Here is a 23,750-nt window from a genome sequence, read left to right on the forward strand (position 1 = left end):
CCCTGACATCTACAGAGTGTGTCCTGAAGACATAAAACCTAGGTCCTCTAGCTTTTATGGTCTTGTCTAGACCTTCCTTTGCTGGCTTTTTTGGTCATAATTAGGTGTTGCAAGTGTTGGTTTCATGCAGGCACCAGATAGCTGCTTCACAAAACAGGTCAGAGCTTGCTCTAACTTTAAGCCTATGCAGATGGCTTTGCCCTTTGGCCTACTAACCAGTTTGTTCCCAATATGTTCATATGTTCACAGATATAATTAAAGGTAGATTTAGATATAGATATAGATATTTCAATATATGCATTGTGAAAAGATTCGTCCCATCAAGTTAATATTTAGCTTTTTTTTGGTGAAAACATTAAAGTTTTACTCTCTTAGCAAATTTTGATTATGCAATACAGTGTTATCAGCCATAGTCACCTGCTATAAATTAGCTTGTCAGACATTATTCATCTCACAGCTGAAAGCTTGGATGCTTTTACCAACCTTATCCTATTTCCCCACCCCTATCCTCTAGCAATCTTTTTTTTTTTTTTTTTTTTTTTTTTTTTTTTTTTGCATAGAAGAACTGGGATGCAGGCCAGAGGTGCAGGGGGTGAGAGGATTCACCAGAGACAGAGTGGGTAGCAGAACACTGAAATACACTGCAAAGGGGAGCAGCAGGAGACACAGGAGACGTCTGCTGAGTCATATGTGGGTTAGCTTCTTGGCCAGGGATCGAACTGAGACTGTAATGGTGCTAGCACTGAGACTTAGCCCCTAGGCCACCAGGGAGGCCCCCTAGCAATCAATTTTTTACTCTGTTACTGTGAGTTAGACACTTTTTAAATTCAACATCTGACACCAAAATGCATTTGTCTAGCTATAAAAAGGTAGAAAAAAAACTAAAACAACTTGTCACTGCAACCACATGGATGGATCTTGAGGGCATTGTGCTAATTGGAGTCACTTAGATGTTCATAGCAGCCTTATTCATGATCACCCCTTGTTGTTATAGCAGAGTTGTTGGGTTTAGGCTGAGTCTGGTCTTTCTCCTCTATTGCAATAGCCTTCAACAAAATCCTTCTTGGAATGTTTAACATTGTCTGGCATCAATTTTGCTTTGTTAGAGCAAACAACCATTTATATGGTTATCTATCTCCAGAAAAGGACAGTGTAGCTCTCTTTGAAAGCAGTCCACTATAGAAAGACTGAGGAAAATATAAAGGTTAAATTTAAAAGTTCCTCAAGAGACCCATACATGAAGAAAACAAAAGTAAATTATATCCATGAAGTAAAACAGATTAAAATATTTTTTAGTGGCATTCTTATTAGACTTCTGGAGAAAATACTCTATGCATTAGCGCTGGACACAAAACAGTCACTTTTAATTAAAGTTGATGAAGGTGGAAGTATAATGTCCACTTCTGGAGCCTCCTACTTAATGACTGCTACTTCTACAGTACAAAATTTTTTGGTTTTCCTAATGTTCACATACTTTAAATTCATAAACTTTAGATTCTAGACTGTACATAGCACCTCCTAATTTTGTAAGGAATGTACATAATAGAGGAGCACTGCTGGAGTTCACGGCATGTGCCCACATTATCAGGATAACTTCTCTGTTTACCATGGTTAGTTTTCATGAAAAACAACACTGAAGGAAAAGTTAAATCCACTAAATAAGTCTAGTATATAGCTGCGGGAATGCCAATTCATTTATCTTACCATAACAACCAAATTACAAAGTATATAGAATCTGTAACAATGGATACAAGCAATTTCTCAAACCAGTAAAAAGGAACATGGTAAAAATAGAGTAAGCTGATTTAGATGACATTGGTCATGAACCGAACTGGGCCTATAATGGCCCTAGATACTCTGTAAATTTTAAACTGAAATCAACTTTCCTCCTTCTGTGTATATAAGGGTAATTTCATATATTGGACACATTGCTTTTAACAGATTGTCAAAGTGTTGCAATAGATAAACCAGAGTGATTAAAGTGATTAATCATAACCATAGACCCGGTCAGGTCAAATTTCTGACTCTTTGTGTACAAAATAACCTTTAGACCCCTTATTTACCAAGAAACCCTTCAAAATTTTATTCTAGAGGAAAAACAAAACTAACTTTACATAATGTAAAAAGGAGAGTGTTTCTTGGTTTCATTTGAGGCTCAAAAGCTGAGGGAAGAAAATGTGCCAACCAATCAAAATTTAAATGTTTTATTAAAAATGGATGGAAATGCATTTTTGGAAGAAGCTACTGGAGTTCTAGGTATTTTATCTCCCCCCCACCTCAAAAAAAAAGGAAGGAATTCCTTCAAGATTAGATATTGTCCCTGGAGAAAAAGAAACAAGGTCATTGGTATCTGACTTGACCTGAGAGAGTTGATGTAAGAGTCTGAGGCAGTGATTTCAAGTATTAGAGAAGAGAGGAAAAATGACTGCACTTCCAATGATTTGACTCAGTTGGGAGAAAAAGTCAATCTGAAATCACTTAAAATGGACATAATCCAGCATGACCTCCAGGAGAGACATGACCCAGAAAAGTGAAGGACTTTCAGAATTAGGAGACAAATGCATAACCTGTCAACCAGATGTGACTACAAACCTATCACGAGAAAAGGAGTGAAAGCTCAAAGTTGAGAATCCTTTTAAAACCCCATAAATTCTCCCCACATGAGAAAGGCTCAGTGCCCACAAGTGCAAAGCCTGAGAGCTTGATGGAGCTCCACAGGGCAGTCAGGTGAGAACTTTCTTCCATCTGCTCCTTCTCCCGCCCCAGTGAACTCTTTGAGGATCAGTTGTTGCGGTTAGTAGAGAGAGAGGGGGTGACTGGCAGAGCTATTATATGTCAGCCCCCACCCTCCCCTATGTATCTGCATGAGTTAAAGAAGACCAGCACCAGGGAAAGAGGAAAGTTTTACCCTTAAGTGAAATTTAGACTTTTCGTTATTATGATATCAAGAGTTTATATTTGAGGAGCTCCCTGAGAGTCCATCTGAAAAAACTGAAAAAAGACTACTCTGAATTGGCTTTAAAGAGTTTGTGAGGAGAAAAACATTTTTCAAGATATGCATCTTATAGTTCTTCAATTTCAAAAAGTCAGTTACTGATATAATCTGCAATGTAATGAGGAGGTCATTACTTTCTATAACATCTAAAATTTAATGTTTCAGTTATATAATTTTAGAGATTCTTTCTTTCCCGGAAATTTTCTGATAGCCACTTGGACATCCTTGTTCCTGAGACTGTACACCATGGGGTTTAGTAATGGGGTGACAATGGTATATGTCACTGTTACCAGCCTGTCCTTGTTGGACACGAGGTTTGCCGTTGGCCTCAGATAGATGTAGGAAGCACAGCCATAGTGAATAATGACAACGGTAAGATGAGAGGCACAGGTAGAAAAGGCTTTCCGTTTGCCTTCAGCAGAGGGGATCTTCAAGATAGTCCTTAGAATGCAGAAGTAAGAAACACAGACGAATGAAAATGGTACCACGAGTACAAGAACCCCACAGATGAATATGACAAATTCATGAGCATCTGTACTGGTGCAAGCCAGGCGAATGACTGGGGAGATGTCACAAAAGTAATGGTTCACCTTGTTGGCACTACAGAAAGGAAGGCTGAAAACTAGATTTACTACTATGAGTGAGGCTAAGAAGCCTCCAGTCCCGCAGGCAGCTGCCAGTCTCCTGCACATCTGCCAATTCATGAGGATGGGATAATGCAGAGGGTGGCAGATGGCAGCATAGCGATCATAGCCCATCACTCCCAGGAGCAGGCAGTTGGTAATAGCAAAACCGAGGAAGAAGTACATTTGAGTGGCACAACAGATAAAAGAGATGGTCCTGGCCACAGACAGGAGATTGATGAGCATCTTGGGTAGAATGACAAAGGTATAAAAGGTCTCCGATGTTGAGAGGATGCCCAGGAAGAAGTACATTGGTGTGTGGAGGCTTTGATCCAGGCGAATGACACTGATAATGGTGGCATTACCACTGAGAATGACTAGATACAGAAAAAGAAAAACTACAAAGAGGACAAGCTGGATTTCACCAAGGCTGGAAAAACCCAGCAACAGGAATTCGGTGACAAAGGTCAGGTTTTCTGCAAAGACCTGAAGAAAGAAGGGAAGATGTAGACACATTCAGGTACATGGATATAAGAGTCTGGCAAGTGTAAAGCTGTGATCCTTTCTGGAGGTGCTTGGAAGATTCTTGCCTTTTACTTGCCTTTTCCAGTTTTACTGGCCTCTCATATTTCATTGATTCATGGTCTCCCCCATCCATCTTCAAAGGTGATAAAGGTACATCTCTTTCTCTGACTCTCTGATTCTCATTTCTACTTTTAAGAGACTTTTGTTTGCACTGGACACACCTGACTATTACAGGATAATCTTTCTATCTGAAGGTCAGCATATTAGTAACTTTAATTCTATCTGCAAACTTAGTCCTCCTTTTTTTATATAATTTTACATATTCACAGTTCCAGGAATTAGAAACAAGAATATCTTTGGAGGTGCCATTATCCTAAATACTACAACTAGCGGTGCACTATCCAAAACTGAAATAAAGAAAATAATTACATGTACACAGAAAACTACCAAACATTGTCAAGAGAAATTAAGAAGATTTAAAACAAGAGATAGCTATGTTCATGCTTAGAAGAATCAGAATTATTAAAAGGCTATTCTGAAAAAACTGATCTGTAAATTCTTCATAATTCCTATCAATCCCCAGCAGGAATCTTGTAAAAATCAAGAAATTATCAAAAAATTACATAGAAAGGAACCAGAATAGTCAAATATTTTGTGAAAAAGAACAGTATAGATAAAAATTTAACTTTCTCATTTCAAAACTCACTCTAAATGTACAATTATCAAGATAGTGTGGTGCTGGCATATAGTTACATATATGAGTGGACAGCATTGAGAGTCTAAAACCAAAAACTTCAAGGTCTGTAAGAAAATGAAGACACACCACACCCAGAGAAAAATATATTTGCAAAATACATATCTGATAAGGGACATGTAGCCAAAATAAATATAACTCTTTTATAAGTAATAAGATAAATATGAAAATGCATACATTGTGCAAAAATGAAAAATGATGTAAAAATACATAAAATAAAAAGGTTATCTAGGTTTCAACTGGAAATAAATAAAGGAAATGTGTATTTAAAAAAAACTAAATTGTTCAGCAAAAAAAAAAAAATAAGATAAATAGCCAGTTAAAAAATGAGCAAACACTGCAAATAAGATTTCACCAAAGTCTGGCAGTGGCTAACAGGTATGTGAAACTATAATCAATAACATTAGTCAGTAGAGAAATGCAAATTCAAAGGCTATGGGATAATGTTCACATGCACTAGACTATAAGTAACAGACACCACATGTGCTATGTGGGAGAAAGAGGTGAATGAGCAACACACACACTTTTAGAGCCATGGAATTGTTCGGTGTGATACTGTAATAGTGGATGCACATCATACATTTGTCAATTCCCATACAGTGTGCAAAATCAAGAATGAAACTTAATGTGAAATCTGGGTGATAATGATGTATCCCTGTGGAAAATGGCCAATAGAAACTGGAAATGTTTGTCAGCTGTAAAAAGTGTAACCCCAGGTACATTTGTGGAAAGAGTCTGGGGTGGGGCAGCAGATGTATGGGAACTCTGAATTTTCCACTTAATTTTGCTGTGAATCTTCAATGCTCTTTTAAAAAGTATATCTTAAAATAATAATAATTATAATAATAGACACCAGAAGGAGGATGTGAACAATCTGAAACTATCATGTAGTGCTGGTGGAGATGTAAAAATATGCAGTCATTTTATAAACCTTTGGGAGTTTTTTCAAACAGTAAAAGTAAACAGATTAGAACACAGCAATTTCATCCCGAGGACTATACAAAAGAGAAATGAATGCTATTCACACAAAGATTTTTTAATGAATCTCCCTACTTGCATATTAAAATAGCCCAAGGAGGGAAACTACACAATCATTTATTAATTTATGAGCAGATAAACAAAATTTGTTATAACCATAAAGTTGTATACTACTCAGCATTAAAAAGAAATGAACTATTGGTTTGTAGCATAATATAAATTATCTTTGAAAACATTGTAAGTGAAAGTAGCTGAATGCAAAAGAGTACATATTGCCAATCTTAGCTATATAAAGTGTTCAAGAAAGAAAAATCTACACATGTGGAGAGCAGATGAGTTGCAAGCTTGGAATGAGGGTAGAATGTGGGTTGACTGCAAAGAGGTAAGAAGCATTGGAGGAAGGAGTAAAATGTTCTAAAACTGGATTTTGGTGGTGATTATATAACTCTACCAATACGCAGAATTAAGCTGAGTGAACTTTATGATATATTAACCTATTTTAAGGTGACTTTGGGGAAATGCATAGTCATATTGCAAGAAAATTAAAGGATTAAGAAACAAGGTTGCTTGAAGGATAAAAATGGAAAATTAAGTCTAAGTATCATAGTAGCAAGTAAGAGCAATTCATTTCAAATAACATATACTTGCAACAAAAATACAATTAGAAACATTAGAAAGAAAACAACAAATGGTAAATTATAAAAAAAAAAGTACACAATATTCAGATTAGGAAAAAATATACATGCAATACACTGAGGGTGGAGTCCAGCAAGATAGCAGCAGAGGGTCTCCCTGGTGGCACAAGGGGTTAAGCACCACACTATGAGGCGGTCTGCAGCCTCTGCAGGATAAGTTCGATCCCCAACAGGCCAGAGAGAGACCCACATGGCAAAGCAGACCTCTCCTGTCTCACCCGCTGCTCCCCTCAGCAGTGTTTTTCAGTCGGTCTGCCTGTTCTGTTTCCCACTCTGTCTCTGGTGAATCCTCTCACCCCATGCATCTCAGGCCTGTACCCCACCTCTTGTATCCATAAATTAATAAATCTTAAAAAAAAAAAAAAGGCGGCAGAGAGAAGACCACAGCCTGCCTCCTCCACACATTCACAACTAACAAAAACAATAACCCCTGAGAGATAAACAGAGGGCTACAGCCTACAACAGGAGCGAAGGTCCAATGGAAAAGGCTAAGAAAAATGTTCATTGAAGTGTGTTTGTTGTGATGCCAGAGCAGTATAACTTAAGCAAACCTTATAACATAACTCCTTAGGAAAATGAAGAGGGGGAGCTGTTAAAAGTTAGTTTCTCACTACGCTCCAAATTAATCGTTTCCAGTTCACATATTTTACCCCAATATCTTAATTGCAAGAAATCCATGCCACTCACTGGCCATGCAGTGCTATTTCCTGTGTGGGCAGATCCTCTAATCTCTCAAGAGAGAGTAAATCATCCACTATCAAATACCACCCCTGCAGCATTTCTTGCAATTCAGCACATATTTATAGGGTACAGGCTAAATCAACCAGAGTAGAGATGCCTGCCCTCGTGGAACATACATTCTAGAACTTCTCCATTTCACATAATTCTACATCATGATCTCTCTTTCTCAGCACAGTTGGAGTTCTTAGAACACAGAGATCATGTTGGTGTTCACTTGATGAGTTTACATGACAGGAATCCATGTATTCACACATCTCTAAACCCATCAGCACCAGAGTTCCTAGCAAACAGCAAGTATTCAAAATCTATGTGAGAAAATCAATGCTAAACAAGTTAATACACAAATAAGTCACTGCAACTGGCCTGTGGCCATTTGCCATATAACTGGTAAAGGTATTAAATGAGCATGGAAGTTAGAGACTCGTTTATATTGTGAAGAAACTGCTAGATGTGGAATTAAAAGAAACGAACTCACGGTCTTGTTTCAACATTGTCTTTGAATGTATAACTTAATTTTCCTCAGTCTTAGTTTTCCCCTCTGAAGTTTGGGGTACTCTGAGGATTAAAGACAGCACAAGCAAAAAACAAAGCCCCAAGTACACATAAGATGCCCTAATCAAATATGTTCTCCCTTCCTTAAAACCAATGCTATGGATACCATGTAGTATAAAAGTGCCTTTTCTGTTTTGTAATGCCAGTGTGAGACTTAAGCTTGGATGGCCAAGGCACCCTTTACAAAGAGACAACCACTTCAAAGAGGGCTCTCTGAAATGTACACATCGCCAGCCACAGACTCTAGATAGAGAATCAGGCTTCCTGCTTCCCCCAGGCACTTTTGTTGGAAGAGATCTTGGCTGATTTCAATAACTGATCAGGTGGGTTACTATTTTTTCTTCCCCTCCCTTGTGTTAATTTTGCTCTTAGATTTTAAGTTCAACGACGAAGACTGAGTGAGCCCTTGAAACCTGGAGCTCCCACCTCTACCCCAATAAAAACAGGATCTCTCCCTCTCTCTCCCTCACACACACACACACACACATACACACACAAAATCTCCCTGTGTGACCCTAAGCATGATGTGTAATTTCCAGAAGCTATGAGCAATAAACCTTTATATTTTTTTCAAAGTTCCCTGATAGTTCTTTCTCAGGGCATCTTACAATCATATTGCTGTGGGCCTATCCTGCCTTATTGGCTACTGGCAGCCTGAGACTGAGATGATATACACCTTCTCTCACCATTCTGCAGTTTCTCTATTGCTTTCCTTTTCCCCTAATGTTAAACTCTCATCCTGAGCATCACCTTGTCTCTCCATCCATCCACTGTCCCTCTGCCACCCCCGATGCTTTATGGTCATGCACACATAGTTTTGTAGAGCTCTCAGCAATATCTGAATTGACCATAAGATGAAAGGTTTATTAAATAATTATCTACGAGATGGCATAAATACACTACAAGAGTTTGGACAATATAGTGAGTCATTTCCTTCAAGATGTCTATGAAATAAGAAAGACCAAGTCGTCAATGTGAGTTTCACATTCCCCAAAATCTGAGTTCTAAGATATAAAGGAATGTAGGCATCCTGCAACCTGATCTTAGCCCAGGGCCTATAAGAAAACAGTCAAGCAACTGGCTACAAATTGCACCATTCCTAGAGTATTACACATCTTCCTCCATTATCTTACAGCTTTTCACACCAATGACAAAAGACTCACCTCACTACCCAGAACAGAGCTCATGGTGCCTCTTCTGTATGACACGGCCCAACTATGACTCTAATGAATGTCACCAATAGTCATTTTTCTGGTTATCAGCATTAGTGTAAATCCCTTGCTTGGCAATTTCACTACCCTGCACCCTAGAGTGCTATTACCACAAGGCCCCTCATGTATGACCTGCTTACTCTCAATTAGCAACTAGGATCCAAGGGGGAACTGGACCACAAGGCTCTCTTGCCAAAAAGAAATCACACAATAGACTAGGGGAATTATTAGTTTCCTATTTTTGGCTACCTAGTAGGTGAATCATTCAAAATTTAGAGACTCCTGGATACCGTCAGCAGAAAAGACCTGGTAACCCCCTCCCATGTCTTCTTCCTGCAGTTCTTACTGAATACACTCTGGTTGAAGGGAAAAATTCCTTGTACTTCTCCATCCTGCGCTCTAACCTCTATTTCAAAGAAAGGGAGAAAACCAAGCAATGTACTGGCATAGATCCAGCAATTATAGAGCAAAAAACAAATACAGGAGTGCAATATAGTGTGAGAGTACTCAGTGGCTGCATGCAGAGACACTATCTACGTATTTATTTCTTCTAAAAGGATATATTTCATTTAACTTCTATCATGAAATGTTATGTTAAGGTGACTCGGACCCAAATAAGGATCATCCCCCTTTGTAAGTCCCAATGGAGCAGAGAGAGGTAGCACTGCCTGCAGTGTGCCCTGAGGGGGTGTGGGACAGGTACACGTGAGAGGTCCTGTCACTGTAAGAGCTTATAGAGGAGAATTAGGAATGAGGTGGTAGAGGGTAATAATCCTTAGCTGAGGTTGTGCTTAAAGAAAGTCGTGGGTTTTTTTGTTTTTTTTTTTTTTTTTCATAGAAGGACACAGCGTAGGCCAGACATGCAGGAGTTTGAGGGTGAGAGGATTCACCAGAGACAGAGTAGGGAACAGAACAGGCAGATCTACTTGAGCAGCGGGCAAGACAGAAGAGGTTTCCTGCACCATGAGGGTTGCCCCCTGGCCGGTATTGAACTCAGGTCATAGTGGTGATAGCACTGAGACTTAAACCCTAGGCCACCAGGGAGGCCCTGAAGAAAGTTTTTAATAGCTGAATAGTACATAGTCAAATAACAAAAAAGAATAAATTTCAGGAAAATATGGAATGATACACACAAAATAAGAATTTGTAGAACAAAGCACCATTTGCAATAACAAGTACTTTGGTAGGAATTTGAACTTAAGTGGGGAAAGATTTACCTTCAAATCTCCTTGGAGCTATTGATTTGCTTATAATTGGAGCCATTATTGAGATCTTCATTTTAGGAAGATGTTCATGACAACAATGATGATAATTGACTGGAGCAGTATTAGCAAAATGGCAGAATGAGGGTTTCTATGTCTTCCTCCCAAAGGACAATGATTTCACCATCATTCTTTGGGGAAGTCCAGTAGAAAAGTTCCAGAACTCCACTGGAAAGAAAAATCTAGCATTGTATGCATTGAAGTGGGGTACAGGAACAATTTTACTTCACCTTTCTCATTCTTTCCCCAAGGTACCCCTAGGCACTATTCAGTGACAAGAAAGTACTTCTTAGCCATGATGTACCCACAAGGAGAAGTGAGAACATGTGTGGACACCCCCCTTTCCAGCTGCCAAAAAGGTCAACTGCTTTGCTACCTTAACCAATGTACTGAGGTATGCTGCATGCCTGGGGTTCAGGAGAGACTGAAAGAAGAGTGCCCAGGACCCCCCCAGGGAGCATCAAAGAGACCCAATTCCTACTAACCACTTTGTAGAAACCACCAATGGGGTGCTGGAGACCCCTCACCTAGGATTCCCCATGGAATACTTAAAAGTATTTGCTCTGACCCATGGATTATGTAGAAGTATTGCTTATTATCAAATACATGGAAAATTTCCAGAAATTTTTTCTATCGTTCTTTTCTTACTGAATCACACTGTGATCATAGAACATCCTGCATATGATTTCAATCCTTTTCAATATCTAAAGGTTTCCTTAATAGGCCATAATTTGATCTTTCTTGATGAATGCTCCTGTGCTGTTGAGAAGAGTGTGCTTTCTGCTAATATGAGGTGGAGTATTTATGTAACTAGGTCAAGCTGGTTGATAGTGTGGTTCAAGTCTTTAAGGTCTCAAATGTTTCTTCTGGGCCTCCCCAGTGGCCCAGCAGTTGAGCGCTGGGTTGCGAAACTGCCCGCAGCCTCTGCAGCGCCAGTTCGATCCCCGGCTGCTCCACGGCCACCGGAGGAGGGTCCCGCATGGTGCGCAGACCTCTCCTGCTGCCTGCTGCTCCCCTCAGCAGTGTACTTCGGTCCTTCTGCCTGCTCTGCTCCCCGCTCTGGCTCTGGTGAATTCTCTCACCCTCCCGCGCTTCTGACTGTACCCAGTGCTTGTATAAATAAATAAATAAATCATTTTAAAAAAAAGTTTCTTCTAATGTTCTCCATGCAACCATTTTCATCAGCATCCAGCCACAAACAATAACTGACTTATCTGAGCTTAACCCAAAATCTTGTCTCTAAGGAGAAGTCCATGGCTTCGTCAAACACAAATACTACATATTCATACATCCTCGTGGTCTGTATCAAAAGTGAAGTGGTTTTGGGTTTTGATGTTTAAAAGAAAAGTTGAGAATCTCTCTTCCAAAATTCCAAATTAAGCAACCTCAACAATGCTGTCAAACTAGATACATCCTATATCTAAGTCCATTTTGTGGCATGGGTCATGACAGAAACAATAAATTTCAGGTAAATTTGGCTAAACAGAGAAATTAGAGAAGTAGCAATTATGTTTTCAGCTTTAAGTTTGACGGACAACTTTCCATGAACTGAAATTTCATTTGGAAGAAAGCTCCATGTGATTGCACAGTTAATGCAGACACTAAAAATCCATTTCCTGGTGAAGCAACTTGCTGACTGGGGGATATAGACTTTTTCCTGAAAAAAGCAAAATTGTTCTCATATTTTTGGTAGATAGATATTTATCATGAATATGAACAGTTCTATTCTCATGTGTTATATTTCCTTAATTTTTTCCAAAGCACTTAAAATGCGTTTGGTTCTTTTTCCATTTTTTCCCAGCACACTTATTTCTAAGTGCTCATCTACTAAATGTTTTCAGTTTTCTAATGACAATGCTCCTAGTTTCCTAGAGAATCAGGGCCATCATTTTTATCACAGGCAATACTTATGCTCAAGTCATTGGAAAATTACCTTCAACACATCCCCAGCCTTCATTCCTCCCACCCTCGTCTTTCTTCTTTGGCCAGAGCAAAATATCAAGTCATCTTTAATTCTCTGTTGCTTCTATTGATACTTTCAAGTCTGTTATCTTGGGGCTCCTTAAGACAAATTTCCCTGCAATGGTGCTATTCCTATTAAGATGGCCGAAACACATGGCGCACCGTGGGCCTGAGCCCAGAGTCTTCCATCACAGTGAGGGCTGGGACCATATCATCACTGTTTACATGAGTTCAATCAAGTCTTAAGGAAGAGTAAAAGTAAAAGTAAACCCTGGTGGCGCAAAGGGTTAAGCACAGCACTATGAAGCTATATGTAGTCTCTGCAACAAGTCTCCATTTCGATCCCTGGCCAGCCAGGGAGCTACCCACCTGGTGCAGCAGACCTCTCCTGTCGTGCCCACTGCTCCCCTCAGCAGTGTATTTCTGTCAGTCTACCTGTTCTGTTCCCCGCTCTGTCTCTGGTGAATCCTCTCACCACCCACACCCACACCTCGGGCCTATACCCCAATTCTTGTATTCATAAATAAATAAATCTTACAAAAAAAAGGAACAGTGAAGGTAAAGTCCCAAGACAGTAATCCTTCTTCGTCTTTCTTTGTCTTAATACAAACTGGCGTTCTTTTTCAATGGTCCATTGTGTAGTCAAGATGAATTATCACTTATTGCTTTAGGAAAGATCTTTCAGTCTACATAACTACTAAAAACTGTCTCTTGGTTGATTCTTTAAATGCATCCTCTACATTGTAGGCCCAGTTATCTTTCTAAAATGAAAATATTATAGCTCATCCTTACCAATAATTTTTCTGTGTCAAAAAAAAAAAAAAATATATATATATGTATATATATTCCCCCGAAGTAAGAGAGGGGTGAACTGTGTCATCAGCAGACCTGTGCACAGCTTAGGAGAAAACCCCTCTGGCAATGTTTATAGTCAGAACTTGACAGTTTTATGCTTTTGTGTTAGTTGTTGGGAAGTAAAAACATGTTATTTCAATGTTAGACAAAGTTGTATCTTTATTATGTGTTCCATTTATGTTTTTAATTCAGACCTAAAGTCTGCATACCTGGCAAGTCACATCCTCTGCTAGACTTCCTGTTTAAAAAATCAGTAGGAATTCCAACTACTAAAAACAAAAGTTTGCAGTCATTCTTGACTCCGTTTTTGAGATGGCAGATAGAAAGGATCATCAGAGCCTATTGACTCTGTTTTCAAAAGACACTTTCAAATATCTTTTCACCACCTCAAACTCCATGGCTTACTGTTCTCATTGTCTTTTTGAATTATTGCAGACAGTTTGAAATCAGTCTTCTACTTCCACCCTTGACCTGTCCCGAAGGCTATTCTCAACAAAGCAGTCAGAATAGTCCTTTAAAAAAACAAATCAGATCCTATCTCTTCTCATGTCAGAACCCCCCAATGATTCCCATTCAATTCAAAGAAAAGGAGTAAGTCTCAGAGTGACCTACCAGATGATAAGTTAGCTGGAGACTCCCTCTTCCAGGACTCATTTTTTTTTAAGGTGACCCTTGCTGTTTTGGGTTTTGTTTTTTTTTTAAGATTTATTTATTTATGCATACAAGAGCTGGGTACAGGCCAGAGATGCAGGGGGTGAGAGGATTCACCAGAAACAGAGTGGGCAACAGAACAGGCAGATTGACTGAAGTACACTGCTGAGGGGAGCAGCAGGCAAGTCAGGAGAGGTCTGCTTCACCATGTGGGTGGCTCCCTGGCTGGCAAGATCAAACTCTGGCTACAGAGGCTGCAGATTGCTTCACAGTGTGGTGCTTAACCCCTTGCACCACCAGGGAGGCCCTCCAGGGCTCATTTTTTTTAACCACTCCTCCCAGAAAGTAATTTGCAGGCGAGAAGATGACTTTGAGGGATGGCACCACATCTGTTCCTTGTCTACTTCCTCACACTAAATTTAAATTTCAATCTGTTGATATGTATTTTATTATCTAATAAAGCTTTTTATGTATGTCTGGGCAAGCTCACTAAAATGTGTGCTTGTTTAATGCCATTTTACTAGCAACATGAATATGTCGAATTAGCCCTTCAAATATAACATAATCCACAATCTTTCTGTATATTTACACATTAAATATACAACTGATTATAAAATCTAGAATATACGAAATTAGTAGGCAATGAAACATTAGGAAGTCAAATCCTAGAGGAAGATTAGTTAGGAGTTTATGTAAATCATATATGCATGTTTGTGTATTTCTCCTTTAGCAAGGAGTAGTTTTAAAATGCTTATATTATCTCCTACAATTTAAAAAAAAAACAGAAAATGACTAAGAATTAAAATATGAATCAGGATAGTCAGCTGTGTATATTTGAGAATAAATATGAGTTTCTCCCCTAAATATGAGCATCCACATAGACACAGACAATCTCCAGAAGCAGGAGTGGCATGCCAGTCCTGTCCTCAGTTTGACAGGAGACACATCAGGTGTTCTTATTTTCTTTAAATATGTCTGAAGAAGCACAAGCCCCCAGTCATGATGAAGTCTGAGCACTTACCTGCCTCCTTTACCTCTGGTGAGAGACATAGGGAGAAAGAGCTTTAATAAGCATACAACCAAATGATGCAGAGATTCCAAAGAGGGGATAGTTAGTTTAACACAACATCACTTAATTTGACAATACATTTATCTGGTCAGCATTTATTGAGAAATAGCACATTCAGTTCAAATTATAATTTGTCTGAGTATAAAATGGAAATGTCGTTTTCTTGTTCAAGAATTTCAGAATGACAACTGCATAGGTCATATGCTCATGATGTTGGTCCTGAATCCAGGCAAAGTCTTTGGTCAAGGATAAAAGTACAAAACCTAAATTTTGCTTTTAAGCAATGAAGAGCAGAAAGAACAAAAGCCTAAATCCTGGTAAAAGCAGGAAGAGATCAGTATATTTAGGAAGGTGAGTCCAATTTGCAGAGTATAGAAGAGTTCTCAATTGAGCAATCCAAGGAAGTTACCAGAAGAAAGAGACATCTGATTTAGAGTTTGAATGATCAATAGTGAGGCACATGTGGCCAAAGCAGAAAAGACACTGCTGGAATGGGGAGAGGCTAGGGGAGGTAACAACAGATTTCCAAAGGGATCAGAATCTGCCACAGCAAGCTGTTTCACTGAAAGCATGCTTAATGTTTATAGCTATGCATGTTCAAGGAGAAGCAGGCAAGGATTTTATACATAAGATAAAACTAAAGTTACCAAAGTTGTTTTAGGCTCGTTTTCCATTTCATCAAGAATATGTTTTTAATCCACAATATCTGTCCCCAGTAGAGCTGGTAACCTGCACTCCTGGGGCCCTGGGTACTGGCCCCTGTGGGAAAGGCAGGGCTGAGTGCATGGGAAGAGAAGACGTTCTGCTGGGAGCTGTGGGAGAAAGACATCTTGTTATCAAAAAAGGTAAATCAGAGAAAAAAGGAGAAGGAACAATAAAGATCAAAGAAAGGAGAGTGAATGGGTAAGAAGTTGAAGAAATTGAACAAGAAAAGGCTCACCTCTGTTTTTTAAAACATGAGCCAACTACAACCAAGACCAGGGTGACTATTACAGTCAAATAGATCAGTATCAGGAAGATGGAGTATCCACCTGGTTGGGGAAAAAATAAGGGTGACAATCTACAAAGCAGTTAATGCTTGTCTTTCACAAGGGTGGGGCCATCCTGGAGATTACACCTGTATTTTCTAGAATCCTCACTGCAGTTCCTCCTGGGCCCATGTCCCTGATCTGGCCTCCCTCTCTCTCCCACCAGATCTCTAGGTCCCACTCTCTGCTCTAATCTGCTGCCTCCATTTTCCTGAAAGCTATCTTCTGTCATTCTTTATCGGAGCCTTCCACTTTTGTTACCTATTCCTCCAGCTCCTGGCACATCAGCACTAGGACTGGGGAAGGGCTATCATTTCCCATCTGGGCCCCAGTTCTTTCTCACCCCAGGGGAGGACGATGTCCCGGCCGCCGAGGCTGCTGTGCCTCACTCTGCAAGCCAGGCCGGCCGCCTCCCCCGATGCCACATCCAGGGTAGCGCGGAGGTACCACGTGCCATCGGCGTTGGGCAGGACGTCACCTCGCTGAGTGCCCCGCTCCTCCTGCTCTCCCCGCATCCACATCACCCACACGGCCTTCGGGAGGAAGCCAGAGACATGGCACACGAGTCGCAGACGGCCCGGCCCAGGACTGGGGCCTTTAGACAGCCAGGCCTCGGGCTTCTCTGGGGGAGAGGAGATGAGGGAAAATGGAATTTAGGAGGTGCGCTCGGCCAGAGATCATGATGGGGGTGGCTTAGCAGTTTGAGAAATCACCTTTTTCGCTGTCTAGGAAACAGTCCTAAACCCATGCATCCCACCCTCTTGCTTTTATCCTGTGCTTCCAAAAGATGCTAAAGAGTAGAAATACAAATGCAAATTCAAGAGTGCAAGCACTCAAAATAGCAGGAGAGAGAGCTGGGCTCACCTTGGCGCTCCAATTCTGACTTTCCTGCTTCAAGGAGGCTGACCAGAAACCTGGGGCAGGACTTTCTGAGAATGTTCTGCACTATTTCTTTAACTTCTCGGTAGCGACTGAGCACCTGACAGACATTCTGGGCCCGGCTGCCTGCTCCTGGAGAAGGCTGCCAGGAGTCTCCTTGGAAACTCAGGAGATCTGATCCTCTATACGCTCCATTTAAAAAGCTTTCTGAGGCCTCCCCAGGATGCAGTCTACAACCCAGGGATATCTGGAGCTCAAAGGGGTCTGGAAGTGAACAAGGAAGAGAGAATCAGTATGGAAAGAATTGCAGGAGGGGAAAGTCAACACCCTAGAAATAAAGAGATCAGGGGAGGGAAAATTTGCTGGGGAGTCACTTGCCGACTAAAGGTGGGGTGGGAAAGGGGAAGGAAATTTTCAGGAAGCTCTGCAGATAAATAGTTAAGGCATTTTGAAATCGTGTGGAAGGGTAAGAGGAATGCTGTCAGGAAAGCAGGACACTGGTCTGGAAGAGCTCACTGGGACGCGGCGAGGTGCAGGTCAGGCATGCGGGTGCTCAGGCCCGGGACAAGGAGCCCAGGGTTCTGGCTGGAGAGGCTGAGTTTAAGACGTGGGGTGGTGGGGAGACAATCAAGAGGAGACACTGTCCAAGAGAAGACAATCAAGAGGAGACATAGCATAACTCCCCTGCTCAGGGCTGTGAAGAGCGTGTCCGCGTAAGCCTGTTGTGTGTGTGATGGGGGAGCAGGTATGGCGGGGCTGGCGGTGACGGAGAAGCAGAGGAGAAAGGAGGGTCAACCAGCGACGGGGGCTAAGGTTAGAGAGTGGGACAGTGGTCCGAATCCAAATGCCATCTTCCCTTTGAGAGATCGGGCCCTCAGGCAGAACAATCAGCTCAGGACAGGAACTCACATTCAAACTAGAACTGACTGGCATAGGCCCGCACTTCCCGGGGGAAACCGTGGAAGTACAACTGCAGAAGTGCCTGGAAGTCATGCAGCTCCTTCTCGCTGTCATTGCCCCGGGACCAGGGCCACAGAAAGCGGATGGTCCTCAAGGTGTCATCCCAGGCATGAGTCTGCAGGTCACCCAGCCAACCTGACCCCTGGCTCTGCGCCCAGCTGTGGTTGGCAAAGAAGGAGGTCTGGAGCATGCGGAAAGAGGGGGGCTTTTCCACTGCTGGAGTGTGGGGTCCTGGAACCTGGGGAGCTGAGAGAAAAGATGACAGTGGTAAGTGTGAGAGGACGTGAGCAGAGGGGCAGCATATTCTAATACCCCCTCCACCTGGGCCAGACTTGTGCTCGCCAAATTCAAAAGAAGAAACGGAGGCTGCAGCAAGCATACCTGGCCTGGAACTAGGCCTGCACGAAACTCCAAGGGCACCCTGCAAGAGCTCTGCTCCCTTCCCAGCTCCTTCCCAGATCTTCCCCACCCCCGTGCCTGCCACAGGCCCCTTCCCACCTTCTCCTTACCCCCCTGGCTTGCCCCATGGCAGAGGAGTCCCCTGAAGAGCAGGGGCAGCAGGAGCAGCATTGACATTCTGTGAGGCAAAGGATGCTCACAGCACAGATGCCCTCAGACCTCAGATATCCGCCCCCTTCCCATCCCTCCTGCTCCGTCACCTGACTTCCCTACCCACACGACACACACAGACCCTCCCTTGGCCACTTCCCCGTCAGAGAAACTCTAGGGCCTCCTGCAGCCCTACCCTCCCACACAGCCTCTCACTTCCCCTCCATCTCTCCCACTCTGGCTTCCATGTCTTCCTCCTGCCCGTCTCTGGGAACTCCTGATGTCCCCTATTGCACCGGCTACTGCTAAAGAACTCCTGGCTTAGGACAAAGGCTGTGAGAATTTAGTCATGCTTGGCCTCAGGGGAAATCAAATGTGCACTTGGGCTGTCAATGTCCTTGTCCACAAAAAGGAGCAGTGGGTGGGCTCGTGGTGCCCAGGCTTGCCCAGCCATCTCCCACCCTCACTGCTGGCCTCTTCCTGTCTGCTGCATGGTCTCTTTTCTGCCTCTTCTTGGTCTTCCATCTTTCTGTGCTCACACATTATTTTTGCCTCTTTTGCAGGCTTCCACTCATCTCAACATGCTTCTTGTGCTCCCGACCCTCAGCTCCCTTCTGTCTCTTCATTCTGCTCATCTCAAAATAATTACCCCAAGACACTAGACATCATGAGCACAGCTGTGTAGTCCACAGTCCTCATAATCCATGCTGGAAAAGGAGCAGTGGCAGCAATGCAGGTGGATCAGATAATCTAGAAAATGCTTTACTGCTCAGTTTCCCCACCAGACCAGTTGTCACTGTTGGAGGGTTCATGACTGAGCCAGTGATTTTCAGCAGGTGATTTCCACTCAGGCTGTACAGGTGATTCTGAAGGGAACACCCCTTGAATCCCTGCTCTGACCCCAATGTGCTGGTGTGGGCAGGTGGGTAGGCAAGATTCATGGTGGAGATGAATGGTGAGCCCATGAAGGGGTAACCCATGAAGGGGGAGCCGGCGCTTTCCCTGGAAAGTTCATGGAGTAAGAGCACAAGCACCTGCTTGCCCATCTGATTAGATAGGACTTTCACTGGAGGTAGGAGGTGCCCCTTGGGTTAAAGTGTCAACAGGAGAATTCATTACTGTGTTTGTCCCTATTTTTCTTCCTTTCATTACTGCTCGCTATGACGACCTGAAAACAATTGAAATGGCATTCCTTTGTTTGGTTTTCATATATTCATTCAACTGACATTTAGACATAGCCCACGTAGTGTAAGAAACTTGCCAAGTTCCAAGAAACACTAAGTTTTCAAAATAGAAGTCCTGTGAAGAAAACAGAAGGAAAAAAACCTAAAGCCTCTATCTTTATTATAGAGAGGAATCACAAGGTAGTGATTAGAATTTACTACTCAGTTTTATCCAGGTATTGCTTCTAAATCTTTCTCCCACTCCATAGAATATCTTTTCATTTTGAGGTGTTTCTTTCACCATACAGAAGCATTTCATTTTGATGTGGTGCCATTTGTTTGGTTTTTTGTTGTTGGTTTTTTGTTTTTTTGTTTTTCCTTTTGTTTCTTTTATGCTTGGAATTGAGTCCCCAAAACTAATGGCCATTGATTGATTGACAAATGAATAATGAAGATGGGGTATATATACACAATGGAATACTATTCAATTTTTTAAAAAAATAGATGAAAATCCTGCCATTTGCAACACTATGGATGGAACCAGAGGGAATTATGCTTAGTGAGATAAGGCACACAGAGAAAGACAAACTCTATGATTTCACTCACATGTGGTGTACAGAGGAAACAAACAAACAGATGCCCTAGATAACACAAAATAAAAGTTTTAGGCTCTAAGACCTATTAGTGGTTACCAGAAAGAGAAGAGGGAGGGAGGTGGGTAAATGGTAAGTATAGATTTGGACTTTTAGTGCTGAATTTAATGTAGAATACACATATGTTGATTCTTTTTTTTTTTTTTTTTGAGGGGTAGGGGATAATTTCCCCCCTAAAGGAATCCTCTATTTTTTTAATTTATTTTTTATATCATTGTTCATTTTTAAACAATATTTATTTTCCCCCTCCCGAGCATATGTTGATTCTTAAAGATGAACACCAGAATTTATACATTATTAAACAATGTAACAATGCAGTGTTACTTCAAAAAGAAATAGAATTAAATTTCAAATTACCAGCTGAAAACCTGCACTGTATTTACTAGAGACAGACCAGGGACTCAGACAACTGAACTCCCACCAGCAACCACTTTGCTCCTGCCAGAAACCACAAGAACAAGTGCATCACCTGTGCAGTGAAGTGGCTGGGGTCAGAGGGGAGAAGGAGGGTGGATTGTAAGTAGCAGCCTCCTAGAACTACAGAAAGTTCAGGTTGATGTGGCATACCTATTTTATCTGAAAAAATGAAAGTATAAGATCCATTTTGTTTTGGCTAAAATGAAAGGAGCATTTCCCTTACCACACAATAAAAGATAGGAAAAGTTAGTGTTAAAACAGGTGGGAGACATATAGAACCATTATATGAGAGAATTAGGCAAAGAGGTTTAGGTACCAATGAAAAGTGGCAAGGCAGGCAGGGTTGGTCAGCCTCATTGTGTGTACCAGACTGAAGAATTGCCTTGGTGTTCAAGCAAGTGAAGAATTTTATTCATGAGAGTGACATGATTAAAATGGCATTTGAAAAAATTCCCTAGTCCCAAGGAGATTCACTGGAGAATATATCACAGTGATGAGACCGAGCCAGCAGGTGACTGAACAAAGCCTGTGGCCATGAGAATGGAAAGGAGTGGAAACAAGTTAGAAGCACAGCCAAAAGGAGATGAAGTGGTGCCATTCAGGAAGGGGTTCAGGACAGATGGTAGTTGGGTGCATAGTTCAGTTTGGGCCATCTTGAAACTGAGGCGGTCCAGAGCTTTCGGGTTGTTGCAAATGGGTGCTTTGGACAGCTGAGCTGGTGGTGCCACAAACATGGAGCCCTCCATACATATATCTGTGCATTCTTTCAAATGATACATTGAAGATAAGTTTACTAAATATCATTAGCTGTGTCATAGGAAATATTGAAGTCTCTCAAAGTTTGTTCACTTAGTCTTTCATTCATTAAATGAATGTCTTGCGCACCTACTATGGGCCAAGCATTTACTAAGAGCTGGGGATATAGAGCAAATTAGGAGTAAGTGAGAAGGTACATAGTTCTTGTCCTTGGTGGCATTTAGTGTGAATTAAAAGATTCATGCAAGAGAATATATACAACTGTCATAAACACTGAGTTTTTGAAGTACAAAGGGCTATGCTGACAAATGATGAGAGGAATGAACCAAATCAGGCAGATCAAAGACTCCCAGAAGGCATGGATCTGAGGGAAGAGTAGGAGTTAATCTGGAAAGGAGAACATAGCATATGCAAAGATGCTATAAATAAGGGTGTCTATATCATCTAAGGAACTGAAAGAGGCCATAATTAGTATGATTTCATAACACAAATCTTCTCAATATCACTAAAATCTGCTTCTCTGATTTAATTGTATATTTTCTTAAAATAAAAAGGGATTTTGGACATGATTATTATGCACTGGATTCCACAACCTATTCAAGTAACAGAGTTGTACCTGTTTACATCTAGCCAACATATTCAGGAGGTTGAGAGCTGGAAATGACACAGTCCATTCATAGTAGCCTGTGGCATCTGCAAACTCAAATTCAGTAATGGGTGAGTCCAAGCCCAATGTTCTATCAATCCTTCGAGCTACCAGTTTCCTATTTGCAGACCATCCACTGCTATCAGAATGACAGCCTCTTCCTCTTTCACCTCAATGTTTTTAATCCATTTTGAGTTAATTTTTTATGTAAGGTGTAAGATGGTGATCTAGTTTCATTCTTTTTTAGATGTGGCTGGCCAGTTTTTTCAACACCATTGTTGAAGAGACTCTCCTTTCTCCAGTGTATACTCTTGGCTTCTTTGTTGTAAATTAACTGCTCACAAATATGTGGGTTTATTTCTGAGTTCTCAATTCTATTCCATTTGTTTATATGTCTGTATTTTCCTGGTACCATACTGTTTTGATGACTATAGCTTTGTAGTATAGGCTGAAGTCTGAGAGTGTGATACTACCACTATTCCTCTTTTTTGTCAGGATCATTCTGGCTATTCAGGATATTTAGTGGTTCTGCTAGCAGACAGAATGAGGGGCACCCTGGGACCCTCAGTCATGCGGCTCCATTGGCTGCATCAAGACAAAACAAACTCTAGTGCATAAGATCTTCAAAAAAAGGAACTTTAACATAACTTGTGTTCATTCTATTCCTTTTTTTTTATTTGCTTATTTTCACATATTCTTGTCAAGTTGCTGAGTTTCTGCATTATGATATTATAGCCTCATAAAATGACCTTAATTTTTCCCATCTTCTTATATATACTGAAACAGACCATCAGAAATGAGCCTAGAACTTTTTGAGTTAGTTATAACTTTGTGATTGGGGTCAATTATTATTTATTTATTATTGAAATATTTGTTTATATTAAGGTTTCTTCTTTCTTTGGGTCATATTTAGACATTTATAATTTTCAGTAAAATTTCCTATCTCATTTGATTTCAAACCACCTCAAATGAAATTGCAGTCTTCTTTTATTAATTTTTACTCTTTAGTACATTCATTGACACCCACTTTTAAAATTTTAATGGGAAAATCACATTCCAGTTGTTCATTTGTGCATTTTTTATCAATCCTTCTAGAATTTACTTTTTCATGTTATTAGTGGTTTTAAGTCTGTGGTTAATTTGATAACTTCTATTACATGATTTTCTTCATTTCTATTTTATTTTATTTTTTTTATAATAAATTTTATTTTTATATTCCCCATACAATTGCAACCCTCCCATTCTGACCCCAATCCCTCCCCTCCTGCCCCCCACCCCCCAAAAAGTGTCTCTGGTTCATAGTTTTTTGTTGATTTTGATTTTCACTTTCTTATAGTTATTCTATTTTAATAATACAGCCTTTATAATTATTTTTATGTCTTCCATGCTTTTTAATTTCATTTTATGTTTTTTCACTTGCTTCATAATTGAATTCTAGTTATTTATTTTCAATATTTTTTCTCCTTGATAAATATAGCTAAATCTATAAATTGCTCTGTAAATCTACACCGGCTTCATGATACCATTATGGATTGTAGACAAAGATAGATATTGAAGAGAGTATATACTGACCTACAAAAAGACATGCTATGTACATAAAGTATTGGAATAACATGCCAAACATCAATGAGTTGAATGTAGTAATTTGAAGAATTTTAGAATAATTTAAAAAATACAGCAAAAACTAAGTAAAAGAAGAAAATGTCATTATTCTACAAGAAATCATGTGGTGAAAATGACCACATGCATTTTTCAATTTTGAGATTACCAAATGCAAAAGTGACGACAGTGAACTGAGCAAAGCAGAAATATATTTCTGGTTAATC

At 40.6% G+C, this 23,750-nt stretch overlaps 2 protein-coding genes and 1 long non-coding RNA gene across 3 annotated transcripts; 1 reads left to right on the plus strand and 2 right to left on the minus strand.

Annotated features, from left to right (window-relative positions):
* Positions 1-3,109: 3,109 nt before the first annotated feature.
* Positions 3,110-9,050, minus strand: LOC119240127 (olfactory receptor 10R2). The gene is made up of 2 exons (XM_037504489.2): positions 9,027-9,050; positions 3,110-4,104 (listed from the first exon to the last, which is right to left on the minus strand). Exons 1-2 carry the CDS (start codon positions 9,048-9,050, stop codon positions 3,157-3,159), a joined length of 972 nt encoding a protein of 323 aa, XP_037360386.2. The 3' UTR covers positions 3,110-3,156.
* LOC119240128 (uncharacterized) lies at positions 7,508-10,916 on the plus strand. Its single transcript, XR_005124080.2, has 3 exons — positions 7,508-7,620; positions 8,010-8,186; positions 10,588-10,916. It is a non-coding gene; the product is annotated as an uncharacterized LOC119240128 (long non-coding RNA).
* A 4,600-nt stretch (positions 10,917-15,516) lies between these two features.
* LOC119240126 (T-cell surface glycoprotein CD1e, membrane-associated-like) lies at positions 15,517-18,310 on the minus strand. Its single transcript, XM_037504488.1, is given in 6 exon segments — positions 15,517-15,685; positions 15,814-15,904; positions 16,245-16,523; positions 16,766-17,044; positions 17,690-17,986; positions 18,250-18,310. Coding segments are annotated over 6 exon segments (1,176 nt in total).
* Positions 18,311-23,750: the final 5,440 nt, after the last annotated feature.

The sequence above is a fragment of the Talpa occidentalis genome, unplaced genomic scaffold, assembly GCF_014898055.3.
Source record: "Talpa occidentalis isolate TD23 unplaced genomic scaffold, MPIMG_talOcc4v2.1 talOcc4.12, whole genome shotgun sequence".
NCBI classification, from domain to species: domain Eukaryota; kingdom Metazoa; phylum Chordata; class Mammalia; order Eulipotyphla; family Talpidae; genus Talpa; species Talpa occidentalis.

Coding starts and splice junctions, on each gene's coding strand:
- LOC119240127 (XM_037504489.2), bottom strand. CDS start 9,050: ATGAGCTCTGTTCTGGGTAGTGAG. Junction 4,105..9,026: donor GCTCTGTTCTGGGTAGTGAG/GTGAGTCTTTTG, acceptor TTCTTTCTTCAG/GTCTTTGCAGAAAACCTGAC.